We start from the raw sequence: 21,915 nt of genomic DNA on the forward strand, positions 1-21,915 counted from the left end.
CACATGTTACCTAGCCCGTGGTTCCGCACCACTAAGTGAGAACAGCTAAACACCAAGTACAGTAGTTTGTACAGTAGTGCAGCAAAGAAGAGCAGCAAGAGCCACAGATCTGTGAGGCCTCTCCGCCCCAGTGCCTTGTCTCGGAGGCGTGTTGTGGGGGCCTCCCAGACTTGTACCTTGCACCTTTGCCCTGAGAGCCAGCAGCCTTCCATCTTTGCTTTCACTCTTGTTCATAAACTACTTTTACCCTTTTGTAAAAGGAGAGTCTTCTATTTACTTAGCATTATTTTTTTATTAAAGAATTTAACATTTTTTAATTGTTCGTATTTTTGTTTAGAATTACTGTTTTTATTAGCATTCCATGACAAAGCTGCATAGGTTTGGCATGGTCTGTCCTGCTTCTGTTAGGTCCTTTTATTTTAGTGTGTGATTTGCAGAATATGGGGGTTTTATGCATTAAGAGAAATGCCTGCACTTTGCAGCTAATCCAGCAGAAAATATACGCAGCTATTTGCAGGCTTCCTCTGAAGTATTTATGTTTTTAAAATGCTATTGTACTACCTTTTCCTCACTCTTTCTACCAGTTCTATGTCCACTGTGCCATCTGTAGTCATTTTGGCAGTGTTTTTCTGCTCTTTAAATAAAAATTTCACCTGAAATTATTTGCACTGAATTAGATTAATGCAACTAGATCTCTATAATTGCAATTCTATTTCAGTATGCAAAGCAGGTTTTGAATTTCTTAATCAGAAACTCTGTATTTCATTAATTAAAATACTAAGGATATATATTTATGGTGCATTAATTAAATAACAGTGTAAACACCTAACACAGGAAGGACATTAGTCCTGGTGCTGATGCTATGAAGTTGGCATGTCTTTAACATAAAGTAGTAAGCTTACCCTTCTTCAGGATGAGTGGAATCTTGTGTTCTCTACCCTGGGGAAGTATAAAGAAAGTCTAAGATTGATTTTTATTTCCTAAATTCAAGGTAATTTATTCTGATACAATTAATACATCCCCTCAGTATTTAATTATACACCCCAAACTGCAGCCCACACTTCCTGCTCTCTGGCAGCTGTTCTCCAGACGTGCCTTACACACTTTCCTTCCCTAGGCATGCCCTCTTCTCTTCTTTCCTCTCCTGATCACTTTGTTGTCACACCTTCGCTGGCTATTCTGTTTACGCCAGCCCATACTTAGTCCCTCATTTTCCTAAACCACAGTCCAGGCCACTACTTTACCTTGTGCAGTTGTATTTTTTAATTATCTCTTCTTCCTAAATGGACCGCAGTCTCTGAGGAACAGAGCTGCCTTTAGCACCTCACATACACTTAGTAAGTAGAGACCCATGTGTGGACTAAAATAGCCAGACCAAGGCACATTTTAGTTCTCCAGCTTTAAGTATGTAGCAGTTCAGCCACAAATGGATGCCACTCCTGTGCATACAGAGAGCTATAATGGGCTAAAAATTTATTTCTCTTTTCCAGCCCTTCTGCTTTAAAGACAGATTAAAATACTCAGCTCACCTGAGGAAAAATGTTCTTTTGCAATGAGGAGGAGGAAGGGAATACAAGAGAAAGCTGGTGTTGGGTAAATGTCAAATCATGCCAGTAGCTTACATCAGGTGCTCAAAGTATTTTATCAAAGAGAAGAAGGAAGTAAAAGTGGGAATTATTTCCAGTTCTAAAATGGTATTTCTAAATAGGAAAAAAAAAATAAAGCCCTGAGTTTGATAGGAAGTAACATCTTACCCTCATGTGATAAAACAGATTGAAGGGTTTAAGAGCCTTGCCCCTGATTCAGAAATTTGCTTCCTGTGTGATACTGGGAAATCCATACTTTTCTGAGATGGATTTTCCTTATCTATAAATTGAAGATGGCAAATAATGTATGTAGATGCTTAATAAATGGTCCTAGTTAAAAATTTTTTTTAATGTGAGCAAAACATATAATACTAAAAGGATCCTAAGCCCAGACCAGACAATGTTGGATTCTGCAACCAGAGTATTCATAAAATACCATCACCTGGGACACCCGGGTGGCTCAGTGGTTGAGCATCTGTCCTTGCTCAGGTCATGATCCCGGGGTCCTGGGATCGAGTCCCGCATCCAGCACCCCATGGGGAGCCAGCTTCTCCCTCTGCCTATCTCTCTGCCTCTCTTCTCTGTGTCTCTCATGAATAAATAAATAAAATCTTTTAAAAAAAATACCATCACCACAAAATGCTCCATTGTTGTTTTTTAAATGTTTGCTTTGATCATTTACATCTGAGAGTGTATTCTATGTATAAAACTAAGGTTTTCCTGGGAATACTTGTCACCTAATTTCAAGAGTTTTACTTTATTTCAAGAATGATTAAATGTAGGGAAAACTATTCTTTAAAAATTCAATACCCTCTCCTGCTGCTTTTCCATGCAAAATGGAAATCCTATATTTATTATATAATTAATTCCTGTGCAAACAATTAAAACATTTTTCCTTTTACACCTTGACACAAAGTAGGAGGAATTAAAATAGGAATAAAGTTAAAAGAAGACAAAATATTTTTCAAATTTCGTACTTCAGGCATTTTCTTCTTTGCTGATTAGAAGGCTTAATGTAGATCGGTGACATTTAGCTACTTATACCCTCTTCTTAAAACACACACACACAGGCACACATTTCCTTAAAAGTGTACAATAAAGGCACAACTCAGAATAAATATCCCAGTTTTATATTCCTGAGAAATGGAAAAATTGTCCCTCTTAATGTAGGAAGCACTCAAGTCTTGAGAGCAAGCCACCTCAACATTGTTCCTTCTTGTTTTGTGCTCCTAAATTAAAATGCATGTTTTAATTGCTGCAACTGTAATTTGCTCAGAAATGGTATAATTATGAGGCATGATGAAGAGAGAATGTGCATCATCCTTTTATTCTCTTTCTTCCATTTTTGTTTTAACCTTTTGTTTCAGTCTTGGCTAGAGTCTAAAGAAACAGACAAGTACAGCTACTGGTAGCCAAAGAAATCCACCTAACCACTGCTTTTTCAATTTCTAGTAAACAGTACCTTAGTTTCCTAGCCCCAAAACTAGTTATGATGTGGAATAAACACTGAGGACAATGAGTCATAATGGCTTGAAAATTGGGGGATTTTTCTCTGAGCAAGTGGTTGAGGAAATTTTATTCTAACAGATTAACTAGGGTTTCCCCCAACATTTTAATATAAGAATTTGAAACATACAGAAAAGTTGAATTTTACAGTGAACACCGGTGTACCTACCACCCACATTCTACCATTAACTTTCACTAAACTTGCTGTATCCCCTAGATTTTTAAAGCACCTGCCTTTTCCCTCTTAGGAATCCTTAATCATACCCAAAAGAGAATTAGTATTTTCCTTACCTGGAGAAAACCTGTAATTATTCTAACCTTAGGCCACACGATAGAAAAATGACATCTGCGTCTATTCTTTTTTTTTATTTTTTAAGATTTTTATTTATTTATTCAGAGAGAGAGAGAGGCAGAGACACAGGCAGAGGGAGAAGCAGGCTCCATGCAGGGAGCCTGACGCAGGACTTGATCCCGGGTCTCCAGGATCACGCCCTGGGCTGCAGGTGGTGCTAAACCTCTGTGCCACTGGGGCTGCCCATCTGTGTCTATTCTTATAATTTATTGAAAATAAGGAATATGGTCCACTTCCCCCTGAGTGGTCTGACAGTTGTAAAGGAACTCAGTCAGGATGTGCATGATAGTTATTTTGTTGTGGTGCATCAAGCTTATTACTGTGCTTGTGAATTTTCTCTTAAAGACCTACTTTGTTAAATCCCAACAAGTGATTATTTTCTCTTCTTCAGAAACGGCCATCTTTTAAGCAAATCATTTCAATTCTGGAGTCCATGTCAAATGACACTAACCTTCCCGACCAGTGTAACTCATTCCTGCACAACAAGGCAGAGTGGAGGTAGGTAAGCCTTGTACCAAGTCATGGCCTCTGGCTTTAAAAGACGGTGACCAGTGTCACTGAAGAAGACAATCAGGAAACTAGAGGACAGTCCTGACTTCTAAGCATAACTTAAGAGGGTTTTGGTTTTTTTTTCTTAATGTTAAATTCTTTTTGGAGATCTAATAAGTCCTCCATTTCACATGTAAGCAAAAAAAAAAAAAAAAAGAAGCATTCCTCTAAGCTTGTTGCCTTAGCATATGTCTTAAGTATTTGGTAAGAATATTGAAATCATCTCTGGAGACAAAAGACGGTTACCAGACATTTCTCAGTACCATACACACTGTGTTAGGAAGCGTTGGCGTCTGTCCAGTGAGAAATAAAAATCCTGTTTGCCTAGGGATTTGCAGAGTACTCTGTCTGTTGATGGAGGGGGTAGGGAGACTATAAAAACACTTTTAAAAGAAAACTTTTGATGTTATAAATCCTATTAAATTTTGTCAAGTGTAAAACAAACTTAGTAATGAGAGAATTGTATTGTGTGAGGGGAAGAAGCAAGCCTGGGATGAGACAGTTGGGCCAGGTCACGTGCTGCAAGAATATAAATAGCATGTTTGGGAGCTGACATTATTCCTCCCTGACTCAGCAGAGATTTAAGTAACTTATCTCGGCTCCTGAGAGCCAAGGCGGTAATGCGACGCCTTACGCCACCTGCTGATGCCCAGTGCCTACTGCAGGCACTCTGGAAATGATGGACTTGTTTACTCCTGTTACCTAGACATTTCCTTGCCTTTCTTTTTGATTGGGCTTTACAATAACCTTCTTTATTTGTATTCTTTTGAAATCTCTCTCCAGGGCCAGTGAGTTAAATGAATTTTTATTTAGGGAAACCAAAGTCACAGTGTCTGCCTGAGTGTAGGTATGAGGGGTTTTGTTCTGGACTTCAATAATTAACAAAACATGTAATAATGTTGTTTCCTACTGTAAGAGATTGGGTGCAAATCTAATCAGATGAGTCCTCTTTTGAATCCATGTAAGGGACTGCTCTAGTACAAAGGCTGTAGCACTTCACGAGACGCATGAGACCCTTTGGCTCTGACCTCGGTGGCCTTACCTTAAGAGCATAGTTCTCCCTCTTAATGTCTGGCTTCTGGTTCCTCAACAGATGCATATTTCTTCCTCGTTCAGAGTCCCTGCAAATGCAGTTTCTTCTGTAAAAAATTCACCCCTTTCAGCGGCATACCTCCCCTGACACCCTCATCCAGCTTGACTCCTAGTCATCATTCAGACAGGAACTGAAATAACATGTCTTTAAGGACGTGTTTCTGACCCTAGATAGATGAGGTTCCACTTTATGTGCCCTGAGAGCATCTCCTTCATAGCCTCTACTGCCATTGGAATTAATTAATTCTGTAGCTTGTTGTTTGATCTGTGTTTCCCTGGCTGAAATGTAAAAAGGTCAGATGATTTCTTTTGTTCATTACTATACATACCTTCAGCATCTAGAGTATGCCTTGAACACAGCAGTTGCTTGATAAAACTAGGGGAAGGAGACACCACGGTAGTAGTAATATTAAAAGGTATTACAATATTACACAAGAGAATAGAAATATGTAAACTAATTTGTTGACTATGACAAGTGTGCTTCTTACGTTCACTCACTCATTCATTCATTCATTCATTCAGATATTTCCTGAACCTCTGCTGGGGCAATGTGTTCTTGTATTGTGCTATGGTATTAAGCAGAACAGCCCTAACGCACATGGAGTACCTAATGTTGAACTACTAAATATAAATATACAAGTAACTATTTATTACTATTTTGATAAGTATTATGACAGAAATACTGGGCATCTGAGAGTATACAACCAGGAAATCTCATCTAGTCAGACAAAGTAATAAAAGGATTTCCTAAGGAGATGCTGTTTGATCTGTTCTCCAAAAGATTAGTGGGATTTTAACATTACTATTGTTACTCTTGAGATACAGTATTAAAAGTATGTCAACAATGTCAGAATATAGGGGAGTTGGTAAGTTTTCTATATAGAAATGTAAAACCTCCATATAGCCCAAAGCAATACCCATGATAAACTTCCAGGACAAATGCCATACTGCTACAGCTTTTTTCCCCCCTATGTAATAGCTCAACAGTTCTAAAAGTTTTTGGTCTCAGGACTCCCTTACATTATAAAAAATTCTTGAGGACTACAAAGAGCTTTTGTTTAAATGAATTACATCTGTCAATATTTACCACATTCAAAATGAGAACGGAGAAAAAATTTAAATATGTAGTTATTGATTCATTTAAGAAAATAAATCCTGCCTCTACATTCAGCCTGTGGCATTGGCACATATCATGAAGTCTCTGAAAAAGTCTTCACACTTCCCTCACACTTATGAGGGAATGAGAGTAGAAAAGGCAAATCAAGTCTTAATGTTATTCTGAAAACCAGTTTAAAGCTCTGGAATCCTTTGAAAAGCTCTCATGGGTCCCCAGAGCACACTTTGAAAAATCTGAAAACCACTAATAGTAGACAGAATTACTGTCCTTAAGATAACATTTTAATTATAATCTCATTCTGAAGGACATGAAAGGCATTTCACAAAAGGAGAAATCAAATGGCCAATAAACACACTAAAAACAGCCTCATTTACCAATCAAGTAACTGTAAGGGAATAGAATTCATTTATCAGATTGGCAAAAGTTTACATTATGAAAATATCCAGCATTATAAATTTTCTAATATGTTGCTAGTGAAAATACCACCTTTTGGGAGGACACTTTGGCAATACAGATCAGACCCCTCCACCACTCCCGCTTTATTCCTAAGAAAACAGATGGAAAAGTTGTCCAAGAATGTACACCTGCTTATTAGCACAGCATTACTGAGAATTGTACACTAGAAATGGCATAAAGTGCAATTAAGGTTTTTGGTTTTTGGTGCTTGTCAGGTTTTTAAAACTGATGATGTCTCCATATACAGAACAGATGGAGCCATTCTTGATAACACAGATCCGATGGATGATTTAAAAAAATAGAGGCTAGGGTCCCTGTGTCAGGTATGTGAACCTACAGAAAAGTATCAAAAGGCCAGTGTTACCATTAGATAATGAAATTATGAGAGAGTGGTTTCTCTCTGGATAGCTTTATTTCCTACAAACCTGGATAGTTGAAAAATACATTTTAAAGTACTTCATGATGAAAAGATGGGGGAAATAACATTGGTAATTCATTAATGTATTTTAGTAAAAAGCAAACAGTTGCCTTCCTGGCTTCCTTCTTGGCTCTCTTTCAGGAACTAGTTAATCCTGAGAGCCGGTGGGAAAATACCTATTTTACCTGAACCACTAACCCAGTCTGAGAAGTAGAGCTGTTTTAACTGAACTTGGTGATTGGCTAAAAGCATAGGGGATAAAAATAATAATATTAATCAGAGTAACAATGAACACAGCTATCAGTCATTATATTCTTACCAGATGCTTGTACTTTGTCTGCATCATCTCTTTTAATCCACATGGCAATCCGGTCTTATATCCCAGATACAGAATCTGAGGCCTGGACAGGTTTGGGTCACCTGTCCAAGATCACACGGAGTAAGACAGAGCCAGTACTAGAACCCACGTGGTCTGGTCCCAGAGTCTACGCAGCGCTGTTCCTGGACCTGTGGGCAGTGCCATGCCTTCCACTCGTTAGCATGCAGAGTACACTTGATTCCTTTGAGAATATTAGGAGAAATATTACACAACATGATTGTTTTAGTTATGATCAAGGCAAAACATCCATCCTACTCTGTGCCACACACCAAAAAGAATTAAATGTTTTGTCAGACTGTCTGGATATTTCTAAGAACAACACATTCAGACTCTTCTCTTTCCCCTGACTTTTGTCTGGGGTCTGAAACCATGTGGCTGTGGGGTTGGAAAGCATGTGTAGGAAATCTGTGGTGTTTCTGGTAAACGCTTGTTTTCTGGTAGAGCTTCCTTAAACATAGACCAGATGAAACACCCTGTTTTAGAGAATTAAATGGTTATTCTTAAAATTCTTTATAAAACTAGGTTATTAAAAACCACAGAAACTACGCTTTTCCCTTTGACCTAATAGATGAAAGGAAAGAAATCTGTCAGGGCATATTCTTACCCATCTCTTTAGCTTGTTTCTCCTTTTATTGACTTATTAGCAATAACAGCAGTGAGCATTACAGAATAGGAAGTGTGTCACCCTGTTGGTGGTGTCGGCAATTTTCATTCTGCCACGTGACTGTCTACAGACCTGAGCAAGCTGCGTGGTGCGCTGTGACGGCGTGTTCGGATCTGGGCTTCTTGGCCGAATACTTTGCTGGTTGTGTTCCCCCTTAGTGATCAGAATACTCTTGCTGTGGCACGCCTTGTTAAAAACAAAACAAAACAAAAAAACAGGTAAAAAAATGTAATCTCTGCAATTTGGATATTAGCACAGATCATTTAACACATAACACTAATATACACGTTACCTGTTTATCGTCCTATATATAATAGGGCTATTTTTACAAACTGACCTTGAAAAGATGATTCCAGTTCACTGCCTGTTTCTGGCATATGGGAAGTTGATACTAGGAGAAGTCAGCCTTAGTTGGATTTGGATTAAGAGACAAACCCTAGTTTTCATCAACTAAAACAGTTTTTAAAACACTTTTATTTATAGAACGGGAAGGTTATATAGGTACATCAACAGATGCATGTGATGCAAAACAAGGCATCAGCAGCATGGGGGACAGCGAGGGGACAGTGAGGGTGGCCGTTGTCATCGGGCCACCCTGGGGCTTGCGGGGCATCCCTCCTGGCACAGAACCTCCCATGGTCCGGCCAGTGTGGGGCGCCTGGGGGTGAGCCTGAGGAGCTGGGTCCAGGAGGCCTGTTTTACTCAGTGTTTGGTTTTCCGTGTCACAGCTTTCAGCCTGCTTGACTGTTTATGTGCTTTCCCGAAGGGCTCAAAATCACAGTCAGCTCCCAGAACTGAAACGTGGTTTAAATTACAAGTGGAAAAAATAAAAATAAAAATAAATAAATAAATTACAAGTGAACTGGAAGGTGCTGGCCGGGTATCCTGGCCACATAAGAGCGGCCATGGGCTCAGTGTCCCTGGCAGGGGTGCGGTGTGGCCTGGCGGGAGCCCCTCCCGTCACCATCCTGTCACCCTCCATTGCCGGGATGGCTCATCCTGCCTGCCTTTGTTACAAAAGTTTAACCTCTAAGCATCTCCACGGTGATTTCCCGCCACTCAATCCTCCACTTGGAAAACAAATGCAAACTTATCTATGAATGGGCAGGATATACCTTTGTCAGAAACACCCAGAAGCATAAAATCTGGATTTTTTTATGATAGTCGTAATTCTGAAAGATTGCTGATTTAGTGCCTTTCTTTAGGGTCTGTAGTGTGAGTCTACTTATATGGTTCTCTTACTTTCAGATGGTGCATGTAAAGGGGCTGGAGGCTTGACAGCAGATGCTGCTACTTCCCTGGCCCCGAGGCATCTTTCAGACAACCAGGGAGGGAAAGTGTGGGGCCCAAACCCGGACCCACCTCAGTAGCTGTTCCCTGTCTTGGATGTTGCAGTTAATGCCCGCAGCTCTTTGGTTTTCATTTAGTCCTCGTCCACAAGGGCATTGGAATAAGCTGTCCTTTTTTTCTTTTTTTCCTTTTTTTTTTTCCTAATTTTCCCTGGTGATAGAAAGGGAGATGCTGGTTACATATACCCAGTGACTTGGGTCTGGGGCCCCGGCCAGCCTCATGCAGTGTGTGTACCCCGCCTCCGTCCCTGTGGCACCTGGAAGCAGCTGTGGAAGCAGCCCTCAGAGCCAACCTCCAGCAGTCCCCTGTTTCCGGGCCTCTCAGAAGCCCAAGGAAGGGACTTCGAGCTCGGAGAGCGTAACTGAGACTTACACACTGTCGCAGCCCTGAAGGAAGAAAACAAGCTTATGTTGAACCATGTCCACAGTTCACGTTCTACAAAGGACAGGTTCCTAGAACTGGACAGATTTCAAGTTGGCCAAAGGGACTAAGGAAGGAACTTCCAAAAAAAAAAATTATTAGACTCTGAAAGTATCTTAGAGTTCATCTGGCCCACACTTGTCTGATTATAAGTCACCTGGGTCTGTTATTAAATAATGGAAATTCCTAGACCCCACCCAGCCCTACTAAATCATGAGCTCTGAGGAAGGGTCCGAGGAATCTGTGTTGTATTATCTGTTGGTTAACAAGCTGCCCGGTAGTTATTAGGATCAGGCAAGTTGGGGAACCCGATGTAAGATAATCATCACCCCTTACAACTGAGGAAATGGGATCAGATTGATGAGCTGAGTGGGGGCACCCAGCGAGGGAAGAAGCCAACGTGAATTTACTGGCAGTGAGATGTGGATCACCTGACGGGAGTATCATTTTCCCCATCTCTATATATGGGATTAGTACCTGTTTCTTGGGGTTGTCATGAGGATAAGATGAGATCTTATGTAACAGTGCTTTTTAGACTGTAAAGGGCTACTGGAACATCAGCATTCACTAAATAGCTGAACCAGGACACAGCCCCACAGCTCAGGCTCTACCCCACTGGGCCCTCAATGTTGCAGTAAGGAAATATTTTGGGCTGCTTTTCCTAAACCTGTTGATCTTGCAGGCTCCGACAGATTTCTTATTCTCTGATAATTGACTGTTTCGGTTAGAAGCACAAGTTTTCCCAACCTCACAGAAAAAAAGGATCAGATTTATGGTTACCAGAGGTGGTGGCGGCAGTGGGACAAATAGGAGGAAGGCGGCTAAAAGACATAAACTTCTAGTTACAAGATACATAAGACCAAGGAATGTAACAGACGGCATGAGAACTATAGTTTAATGTATTATATATGTGAAAGCTATTTAGAGAGTCAATCTGGAGAGTTCTCATCACAAATTTTTTTTTTTTTGGCTTGCTCTGCATGAGATGATGGGCGCTGATGGAATTTATAGGGGTCACCATGCCATGCTATGTGGAAGTCTAGCGTGCCGTACACCTTACACTTACACAGTGATCTATGTCAACCATAGCTCGGTAAAACTGGTGAAAAATAAAAGCGCGGATTTTGGCCTTTTACAAGGTGTAAGCATCCTGATGAGCCACAATGTGTTTGCTAAGTGTTTGCTAACTCCTGAGCAAAGCTGAGACCTAAACCAGTCATCCCCGGGCAGGTGCGAAATTGAAGCAACTCTCGAGAGGCTGAAGAAACTAGAACGGGACCTCAGCTGTAAAGAGCAGGAGCTCAAAGAGCGGGAAAGACGTCTGAAGATGTGGGAGCAAAAGCTGACGGAGCAGTCCAACACCCCGGTGAGTGCTCCCCACAGGGTGACTCGGCCCCCCACTTAGAAGGTGCAGCCCCACCTCCTCCCATCCTGCCTCCTGCCCCTGTGGGGAAGGGCCCATGTGCACACTCAGGGAGCACGCAGCTCTCATTTCAATGAACAAAATGCCAGAAATTTAAAAGAAAGGCTTATTTAGCCTATTTCTGGCTCTTCCTCTAAGAAAGAACGGTTACTGTCAGTGTTTGTGTATTAGAATCACAAAAATAAAATGCAGTGTATTTGCACACCATCTGTTAGATCCCCAGAACACTGGGGCTCTAACATCGTCTAAAGGCCGATTAACTCCACGGAGTCCATCCGTGATGAATAAGCGTAACACGGAGGCAGCTAGCTGTCTAAGAGTCTTCGTGTAGCAGAACTTAACCAAGTTTTCCTTCTAAAAGAAAGCGAACTTAGTGACATATAAACGACAAGCATTAATATTCCTCGCTCAATTTAGTGTTAGAATCATTGCAGCGAAAGAATGCAAAAAGGCTTCCCTTGGGACCAGCCTCCGATAGTTAACTACATCTAGGAAATACCTTGGTTTTCTTCCAAGTCTTCTATTTAGGAGAAAATAAAAATTCTTTTTAAGGATTTCACTATTTATGTTCTTAGCTTGTGTCTATATGTTGCCATGATATAGTAAAATCTAATCAGAAGTTCAGGAGCCTTCCCTCTTTTGAAATGATTTTTCATTTCAGGAATTAAGTAGAAGTTTATCATTGGCTTTTTCAGGGTTTTTAATGGGTAATTTTTGTCCACTCTAAAATCACAAGTAATGATAAGATTACAAGTAAACTTGTTATGTATTTTAAATTCATTTTTAATAGTTGCTATAGCAGTTATGCAAAAACAAAAAACTTAAATGCCCTTCTCTTTGTGATCTTCAAAAACCTTTCCTATTTTTATAAGCCTTTATCTTCCTTAAGCAGCCAGTGCCCAGTTGCAAAGTATTTTCCAGTGTCTAAAGAATAGAAGACTTTGCCTCCTTTTCTACTTTATGTGGAGAAGCAACCTGATATCCAAAAAAGGAAAATAGAGTGAAGTTAAATGTTTATTATCAGATTTAGCTTTTTCCAAAATGACTTTGGCTGTGCAGGAACTTCCAAAGTCAGAACTGAACTGCTATACATAAGACCGCCGTAGGACATTAAAAGGTACCACATTTTACAAAAAATAAATAAATAAAAGGTACCACGTTTTAGAAGTTCAGTGAATTTAACTTGGCTCTCAGGCCGGAAGTCAAGGGAAGTCTCCTGTTCTGGCTGAATTGGTACCAACAGGCAGACTCAAAAAACATTACCCTGAGGGGCTACAAGGAGAACTGCTTCTCCCAGAGCTGAGAAGAGGCAGAAATACGGCTGTCTTCTGAAGGCTGCGAGGTGGTTTTTTTTTTTTTTTTTTTTTAAGTACACTGAAATCTTAAGCTATAAAGCACTGCATGGCTTGACTCTTTCTAAATGTAGCATTGTAAGAAAAAAACTTTAAACTACTTATTACAGTATGCCTTAGAATCTTTCTTTGGTTTTTTGGCATTCGTTTTGCTAAGAAATCATGGGCTGCCTTGCACACATTATTGCTATTAGTAAGACACTTGTATAATAAATAATGAAACAGTAGGAGTGCTCAGTAGGTTGTATGCTTGCGTTTTAACTCCAGAAAACTTTCTGTAAAGGAACTGCTCTGAAGGCTACCATCTAACAATGGACAGCATGAAGCATGATCTCAGAGATTTTCTTCCCTTTTTTTTTTTTTTTCCTCTATGAAGGCTAAGTTTTCTTTCTTAACAGTACTTGCTTTTAATGTCTCTTCTGCTTAGAGCTGGTGTTTCTGAGGAAAGAAAGTTTGTGCTCAGGTATTTTCTTTTATCCTCACATCAGTTTCTAGTTGACTTTAAATGAAGTTTCTGAGCGAAAGATAAAATGAACCTTTTTAAAGGAAGTAGCTGGAAGCTTAGGCTTTCCGTATGTATGTAGCCTCATCTTAATTATAAAAGTTTAACATTTATGGAACTTCATAAAAGATAGTATTATTGGGTTTATTTCAAGGAAGGACACTATTTTTTTTCCTGAAACTAAAACATTATTGAAGGTATTTGGGAAGATGAATTCTCCACACCTAAGTTATAATGTTTATTATTTTTATTGCTGTAACTTGATATAAGAATTCAATTTCTTTGCAACATATAAACTTTTTTGAGAGGCTTCTGTTGAGAACTTAACATAATTGTGAGGAAGGACCCATGAAATACTAAATCAGCAACAAAGTGCTAAGAGAATCTAACAATTGGAAACAAATCTGAAAAGCTGGGAGGTTGGACTGCAAGGAAAGTAAAATCCTGTTTCCAGTGATAAAGGATCTAAGCGATTTTTTTCTTCCATATAACTGGTACTAATTTTTAGCTGAAGCATATGAGGTTCTTACTGAACTAACAGCTCTGGGTATCTCTATTCCTAATAGAGTAAGATATTAAAAAAAAAAAAAAAAAAAAAAAAACTCGACTCCAGGGGGCGCCTGGCAAGCTCAGTTGGAGAAGCACGCGACTCTTTATCTTGGGGTCATGAGTTCAAGGCCCACATCGGGTGTAGAGATTACTTTAAAAAACCAAAACTTAAAAACACACACAAGTCCCCCAACCTCAATTTAAAAATTAGGAAATTGGCCCTAAAAAATATCTTTTCACCGAGGATGTAAAGGTCATCCCATATGTTACCTGTACATTGTTTATCATAAACTTATCAATATTTAATCAATACCAAAAATATAAACCTCAGTTTGCTAATTATTCCTCAAAAGAAGAGGCAGTAACACTTTTTAAGATCCTGACAGTTCTACCTCTGAAATGAATGTGACTGACATTTATGGGAATAGCTTAGCTGTTCAAAATAATTACATAAGGTAGGAAATTGATATCTGTATCCACTGTGAAGGGGAATTCCTAAAAAAAAAAAAAAAAAAACAACTGCTAAAAGAAGGACACTTAGAGAATAGAGTGAAAAGGCAACAGTCTAAACAATTAATACTAATTTGCCCTCCCACTTTTCATCTGTAGTTACATACTTGTTTATAACTTAAGTATTAGAGACAGATCTAGAATTTGTTTACATGTAAATTATAAGTTGAATAATTAGTATTATATCTGGCTGTAATAAATAATAAATGGAAACTAGTGAATTCCAGACTCGTTTTTAGTTTAGAGTCAAATAGTAATCTAGGTAAAAAGGAGATTAATGGCTTAGATTTCCTTAGAAGGATATTGACTACTGAACTGGTTTCAAACTTCCTCTAAGCTTTATTCTTTGGTACAAGGTTTCTCAATTTTTACTTGAAATTTAATCTCTATTTAATTTCTTTTTTAAATTTAATAGTTAGCTAAACGTTTCTGTGAAAGAGAAATGGGGAAAAATTAAATGCAACCCTCAAAACTATTTTAAGTGAAATGAGGGCTTAAAACTTGCAACTTCCTTCCCATTTGAAATTTGTCCCGCTATGGTGCTTTGCAAACTTTTGGTTGTGATTTACTCTGTCATTTATAAATTATGGCAAATATGCTGATGCCAAACCTGCCATTAAATAAATTCTCACATAATTCCCTACATTCATTTATTTCACTAATCATTTACCTTCTGCGCAGCACCCACTAATTTTGTGGTATCTGTTTCCTTTATTTAAATTGGTCCTAATTTCTCTTTTTACTTCTGTCCTTTCTTCCCTCCTGATAGCTTCTCTTGCCTCTTGCTGCAAGAATGTCTGAGGAGTCTTACTTTGAATCTAAGACAGAGGAGTCAAACAGTGCAGAGATGTCATGTCAGATCACAGCAGCAAGTAACGGGGAGGGCCATGGCATGAACCAAAGTCTGCAGGCCATGATGCTGATGGGCTTTGGGGATATCTTCTCAATGAACAAAGCAGGAGCTGTGCTGCATTCTGGGATGCAGATAAACATGCAAGCCAAGCAGAATTCTTCCAAAACCACATCTAAGAGAAGGGGCAAGAAGGTCAACATGGCCCTGGGGTTCAGTGATTTTGACTTGTCAGAAGGTGACGATGATGATGATGACGGTGATGAGGAGGATAATGACATGGATAATAATAGTGAATGAAAGCAGAAAGCAAAGTGATAAAATTGAAAATGTTTGGAAAAGCGAAAGAAACTTGCTATCTCAGTCTGTACAAAAACCAGTAAGGAGTTAGAAAACTGAGCACTGAATTTTTAGGCCAATCACATTTCGATGACAGTCATTTCTTTGATGATTTTACTTCTTTTTTTCCTGCTTACAAAAAAGTGGGGGGTGGGGGGATTAAGCCAGAAAGGTATATTTAATGAGTCAGCAAATGTGGTGCCTGATTTTAGAAATATGTGATTCTATTATAGTAGTTTTAACTAATTACATTCTGGCTTTTTTTTTTAATGAATACTTTATAGTTTGTATTTGATTTATTTAATTGCTTAAGAAAAATACATTTTGAAAAAGCACTCTTCCCCCTAATTCTTCTTTGACACTGATTCTCTTGTAACACACTACATTTTTTTTTCTTATGGTTATACACTGTACTTTCAGAAATAACAGTGACTACAAAATCTACCAATAAAAAAATGGAGATGAAAGAAGGCTGTAACAAATGCTTCTTCAGAAATACCTAAATGCCAAGGATCTTCTTTTTTCTTTCTTTTTTAAAAGATTTTATTTATTCATGAGAGACAGAGAGAGAGAGAGAGTGAGAGGCAGAGACCCAGGCCGAGGGAGAAGCAGGCTCCATGCAGGGAGCCTGACATGGGACTCGATCCTGGGACTCTAGATCACAACCTGGGCCAAAGGCGGCGCTAAACCGCTGAGCCACCCGGGCTGCCCGCCAAGGACCTTCAATACTTAATGGCACAACTACTCACAGTAAAACCTGAGAGATGTTCTCAGTAGTACACTGGAAGAAGAAATACTCTAATTTGAAACCAGCAGCAGATGTTGCAGGCTTTCATATCAGTGCTAGCCCTGGAAGCTTCTGCACAACACACCAGCATCTAAGGCTTAGTTTATAAAAGGAGAAGGACGTGGTCTTAAAGGGATACTTCCAGGCAGCACAAGTGCTACTCAGACCTGCTCTGCACTTCCAGTAAGGCGTATACGTGTTTGTTTTCCAGAGGGGTGTGATAAACCTAGATTCAAAATACACGTACTGATGTTTTAAAGAGCGAACTAAATATTATAAAAGGGATAGCAAAGATAAGTTATACTCACTGAGACAGAAGTACAGGATGAAGGGTCTTTCTTATCAAATCCAGCCTTCTAGAGTTTTTTTTTTTTAATTTTTATTTTAACCCTGACTCAGCCATGCTGGTGTTAAATGGAAGTAAATGTAGGTGCTGCTCTAAAAACCTAGTCAGCCAGAGAAATATTCTCAGAATGTTATCACCTTTGTCAAAGCTGGTTTAAACTATAAAACATTGATATAAAAAAAAATCAAAATATACACACAGACACACACACACACATACAGAAAGGCAAAAGAATAAAACCTTTTTTTTTAGCCTGTATTGGAAAGAGGTGCCATTCATTTGACTATTAAACTAAAATACTTTTGGTGGCTCTTTTTATGGGAAATTTAAGAAAGGATATCATCATAGATATTATCTAATACTATTTCCAAGTATATTCAATCATAAAAAGCCTCTTGAAATTTGAAGCATGACATGCTTCTGATCCCTATTAACAGCTGAAAAATATCACAAAATGATCAGTATGCTGGGCCAGCTTTATTTGGAGAAAAATAACTATTAAAATGTTCTGGGTGTGAAATGTAGAACGATCTATATACTACAGTGATAAAAAGAAGAATCTGGAGTCAAATTATGATTCAAAACTGCTGTGCAATCTGTTAAAAATTATTTAACTTCTGTGTGTCTGTCTGTTCATTTCTGACATGGGGATAATAAGAGTACCCACTTCAAAGGAGTGTTGTAAGGATTAAATGAAATAATACATGTAAAGCACTTAACACAATACCAGGCCCATGGTGAGTGGTCAGTTAATCTTAGCTACTATTATTTATGCCAGTGAAAAGACACTAAAAAATAAGTGGTTACAGTAACCTGAGAAACTAAATTGTCAATTTCCAATAATGTTTGTTGAGTAGTATGGGACGGAAGTTAAAGTGAATAGCTTTTAGGAAAGATTCAGAGGACATTCTTAGAATACAAACAAATTTAATCTGTTGCTCTCTGAAGACTGTATCTGGGGTGTCTGCAGGCCCTGCTGCCGCCCGTTTCTAGGTAAACCTTCCCCCTAGAAGATGGGTTCCCTACATATCCAATCTGGTACAGCTGCTGTCCATGCCAACGTATGTAGGTACGTGCACACCACTGCCTAGTGCTAGCCCGGGCACAAACACCGACGGGGAGGTCTCTGTGACTCCAGTTGAGCCCCTGAAGCAGAACATCTTGGAGCAGAGCAGAGGGAGGGTTTTCAGCCCTTGCCTATGCAGCATGTCCTGGGGACACTGTGAAAGGCAGAGCCAAAGGGGAAGCACATCTTTCTGGGTAAAGATAAAGTCATTCATTCCACAGATGCTCACGGAGCCCCCTTGTCTCTGTGCCGGGTGCTGTTCCAGGGACCAGCCACAGGGAAACCCTTGTGCTCCTGGAGCACACGTGCTAGCGAGCAGAGGTCCCGACAATAAGCAAATGCGTTCTAGGGTATGTAAACGTTTGCTAAGTGCACGCTGAGAAAGGGAGTAGGGAAGGAGGCCGACACGTGTAGAGGAGTGCTGTGGATTTTATAGTGTGGCCAGAGAAGGTCTCACCGATAAGGGGATCTCTGTGGGCTCATTTTGGGATCTGTGCACTTTACGTCAGGATGTAAACCCTTGTCTCTCATTTAAGAATCATCATCAAATTTAGAACATATAAACAGGATGAAACTGACATTTTTTTCTTCATTTACATATAAATCTATTGTAATTGCAATAAAGGTTTGGCACGTTAATAAAAGTAGCCAATTAGGGCCAAAAGAGATAGGTCATAGGACTTTATGCTCAGAGCTAGGTTTACTGTGAATTAGGCAACATTTCCCTCATCTCTCAACTGCTACCATTTTCCTCACCAGTATTCCAGAGATGGTTGTAGCTCAGAACTCTACCAAGAAAAAATGTCAGGGATTTAGGATACAGCAGAATTGAAAGCTTCAGTGATAAGCTTGAAACTGTTCTCCACCGGGATCTGTATTGTAGTTACCGCACGGTATCATTTTACTCTGTTCCAAATCAGTGTCTTTCTAGGGTTTTGAACATCCCTAAAATCTGAATCGTATAAACAAAATTTTAAAGTGGTCTCACTCTATCTGTGACGATTTAGAAGACTTTAGACTCCATTATTCTATTATTTTTTCAAAGAACTGTTTAATACACAGAATTTCTAAAGCTGATGTGAATCGTGCAGCTTCTAATTCACTTTTCAGATCAGTTTTTGAAATGGCAATATACTGATGTTGGGTCTATTGCCAATTACTTGACTTACAAAAATGTACATTTATAAAGAGGATAACTAAAGTAACACTAATAAATTTAAAGATTCAAAATGATCATTGAAACTCTAAATTGTGGTAGTAATTGTCAGAGCCATACAACTGAAAATACAACTACTCTTTTTTTTTTTCTGTATTCATAAAGTCCATCATATAGAATTCGATGACACTACCAGAAACTCTCATCCAGGGCCCTAATGGTGTTTGAGAGTGCTGGGGCACAGTTTTGGTTGTCAGGGTGCCTGGGGGTGTGTTTAGTGCCCAGCGCCAAAAATGGTAACAGCCTACACGCCTGAGGCAGTCCCTCCCAGTAAAGAACTCCATCCAAAAAGCCCACAGCCTGGTCCCTCCCCTCACTGGGAAACTTGCTAAGCCTGGCGGTTAGAGTTCTACATCTCATTTTTTTTTCTCCTTAAACAAACTTTCTCAAGTCAAAAGATGCATTTTCAAAAATCACAACCTAATACAATCTGAATTTTATAGGTTTGTGACATTTATCTTGAATCTCCACTTGTGGAAATGGTTTCTTTCCCTTTAAGAATGCTGGTAGAAACTTTATAAAATAGCAAAGTTTACCTGGGGGAGGGGGTCACTCTTATTACACCAATTCCAAAATAAATAAAAAAGAAAAACATCACTGAGGGAGCCACAGTTCTGCAGGGCAGGCAGGTTAAAAGGACTCTTTGTTTAAGAAAAATCACATTTTAATATTTTACATTAATAACCAAGGGGAAAGGGTTGGAGACACGTAGCACACTTGTTTTGGATGCTCTGAAAATGTTGAGGGCCAGTTTTTAGCCAGTGATTTTTTTTTTTTTAACATGCAGCAAATCTGTTAGACTTTAACAACAGCTGAGGTATTCACAACTGATCCCTATTAAAATCAAGGAATGGGAGGTAAGATTTGGGAGAGATCCCGAATGACTTCTCATAGCATTATGATGTACATAACTTTATTTTTCAGTTTTCCCTGGAGTAGTGAGCGTTTCATAAAAGAACATCTTAAAAGCTATTCTGAGTTAAATAACATTGATACTTTTTTTGGTTTTTGATAACACTAGACTTGTTGCGGCCTTTTACAAACTAGCAGTGTCTCACCATACCACATTTATAATAGAGCATAATTTTTCTATAATCAGGCACCTTTTGCTGCTTTTTGAGTAAGACTTTTATCCTGTTCCGACTCTAAGCATTGCCAGAGAGAAGAATCTGTTCTGTTCTTTTGATTGTGGCATAGCCTGCAAGCTGTAGCATTTCTGTGATGAAAAATGAGTGTGTAGCAGGGAATCTGGAGGGCTAGCAGTGTTCCTTCAGGCTTCAACCTACTTGCATTCTATTGCCTGTGAGGAGCTTTCTGGCATGTGATTACTGACTTTAAAACTAGAGTTTTAAGCACCTACATTATTTTATAGAATGTGCAGAATAGTTTATCTTTTAACGTCAGCTACAAGACACTGCACATACTGCTTTTGCACTCTTCAAAAATTTTGTACTAAATACTAGAAAATATTTATATTCTTTGAGTGTGAGCTTTGAATAGATGATGGCATTATCACTTTATTTTTTTTTTAATGGAACCTTTTTCTCAACTATTCTATTACAATGTTATTCTGAGCAAATCCTATGCCAAATATCTTGTACAATGTTTGTATGGAAGATTACATTTCACTCGTGTGTGGTAAGACTACTCGGTTACTGATTTCATAGTTGGAATCTGATACTCCAGCACAAAGTCCACGATGTATTCAGAAATCCAAGTTGGTGTCATACATTTCATTTTGATGTGAACTTTTCTTTGCTTTTCTTTGTTTTAAGACTCCATTTTGCAATAAACGTTTTGACAGTAAATCCCTTTGTTATGTGTTGCTGTGTATATCAGATCTTTGTTAGACTGGATTCCGACGTCCTTGGAAGGACACTGCCACACGCGTGCACACGAATGTGAGCTTTTCTCTCCCGAAATCAGTTGAGTGTAAATAATGAAGTTGTAACGTGATGGGCCAGTCATGAGGTGAATTTTTTTTAATCCCCAAAGAACGAAATGCTTAGAACTCACCCTACAGCAGATACACTGACGTGCTAAGGAAATGGTAAACCACGATGTGGCTGGAGATCATTACCTCTTACCCCCGTCTTGCCAAATTCAAACCGTCTTGAAGCGGTGCCTGGCTCCAGCCTTCCTCTCACTGATCTCTGCAAGCCTGATGCAAGAATCCTGCTGGAGTGATTATCCAAGTGAATCTGTGCCTTTCCCTTGGCGTCATCTTGATGAGCACCCTCGGAGGGCTACAGAACTCTTCCCTCCTCCTTTTGACCCTAAAACCAAATATGTCAGTTTTGATTAGTTGTTTCGTTTACAACTTTTATACAAGAAATACTTATTTATCCATTATGTTTAGTGCAACATTTGGGAATTGTATACAAATCAAAACACCATACATCCCCCACTCTCTATAGAGGCTTAGCCTTGATGCAGGGAAATATTTCTGTAACTCAGTCTGCCGTTCTTTGAACTCTTCAAAAAAAGTTCCTTATTTCACATTTGTTTGCGTGATGGGAAAAGGAAATGGCATGCTTCTGCAGCTGTGTTCGGCTGCCCTGTGAAGACAAAAACTTGTCGTGTGTTTCCTTTGATCAAATTCAGTTTTAGATTTTCTTCAAGTCATTTTCCTTTCTGCATTACTGAAGCAGGTGAGTGCGTGTGGCGAGTCCTACATGTATCAAGTATTTCAGAGGAGGAGAGGGGCGATCCTGAGGGAACCAGGGCACAGGGGGATGCAGGTAGCACAGTAGTGATTCATACCTTTGCAACTTAGCAATAATATTCACACTCTACTCATTCAAACATACTGTAACTTGTGGGTTTTTTTAATCTGCTTGGCTCCCCAGAGGTGTTAACCATTGCCAGAGAATTTGAGCATTTTAAGCAAAGATGTTAAGCATTTCCCCTTTATTCTCGGACATGCACACACTGCATCCAGTGAGGCCAACATGCCCTCCCTCTTCCTCTCCCTCACACTACTGCCAGTGTTTGGCCTACTTGCTTTTCCTCATCTGGAATTACCTCTCTGTTCCTTGCCCTACAGTACCCACCTCCAGCCACCACGCCTTCTGTTCCCCATCTTA

General features: G+C 39.3%; 1 protein-coding gene and 1 long non-coding RNA gene across 9 annotated transcripts in view; one reads left to right on the forward strand and one right to left on the reverse strand.

Annotated features, from left to right (window-relative positions):
- MAP3K20 (mitogen-activated protein kinase kinase kinase 20) overlaps positions 1 to 21,915 on the forward strand; it is a 177,271-nt gene that overhangs the window by 116,108 nt on the left and 39,248 nt on the right. For 6 of the 8 annotated variants that reach the window (XM_025460213.3, XM_049106229.1, XM_025460215.3 and 3 more), the window contains 2 exons: positions 3,836 to 3,942; positions 11,120 to 11,255. In XM_025460213.3, coding sequence (XP_025315998.1) covers positions 3,836 to 3,942; positions 11,120 to 11,255 — 243 coding nt within the window. Of the gene's footprint in view, positions 1 to 3,835; positions 3,943 to 11,119; positions 11,256 to 14,994; positions 20,638 to 21,915 lie in introns of those variants that run through there. The other 2 variants (XM_049106230.1, XM_025460216.3) reach the window with 1 other exon arrangement.
- LOC112668113 (uncharacterized) lies at positions 800 to 10,267 on the reverse strand. Its single transcript, XR_003141483.3, has 5 exons — positions 9,482 to 10,267; positions 8,192 to 8,305; positions 7,396 to 7,636; positions 5,036 to 5,114; positions 800 to 939 (listed from the first exon to the last, which is right to left on the reverse strand). It is a non-coding gene; the product is annotated as an uncharacterized LOC112668113 (long non-coding RNA).

This window comes from Canis lupus, chromosome 36 (genome assembly GCF_003254725.2).
Source record: "Canis lupus dingo isolate Sandy chromosome 36, ASM325472v2, whole genome shotgun sequence".
Lineage (NCBI taxonomy): Eukaryota > Metazoa > Chordata > Mammalia > Carnivora > Canidae > Canis > Canis lupus.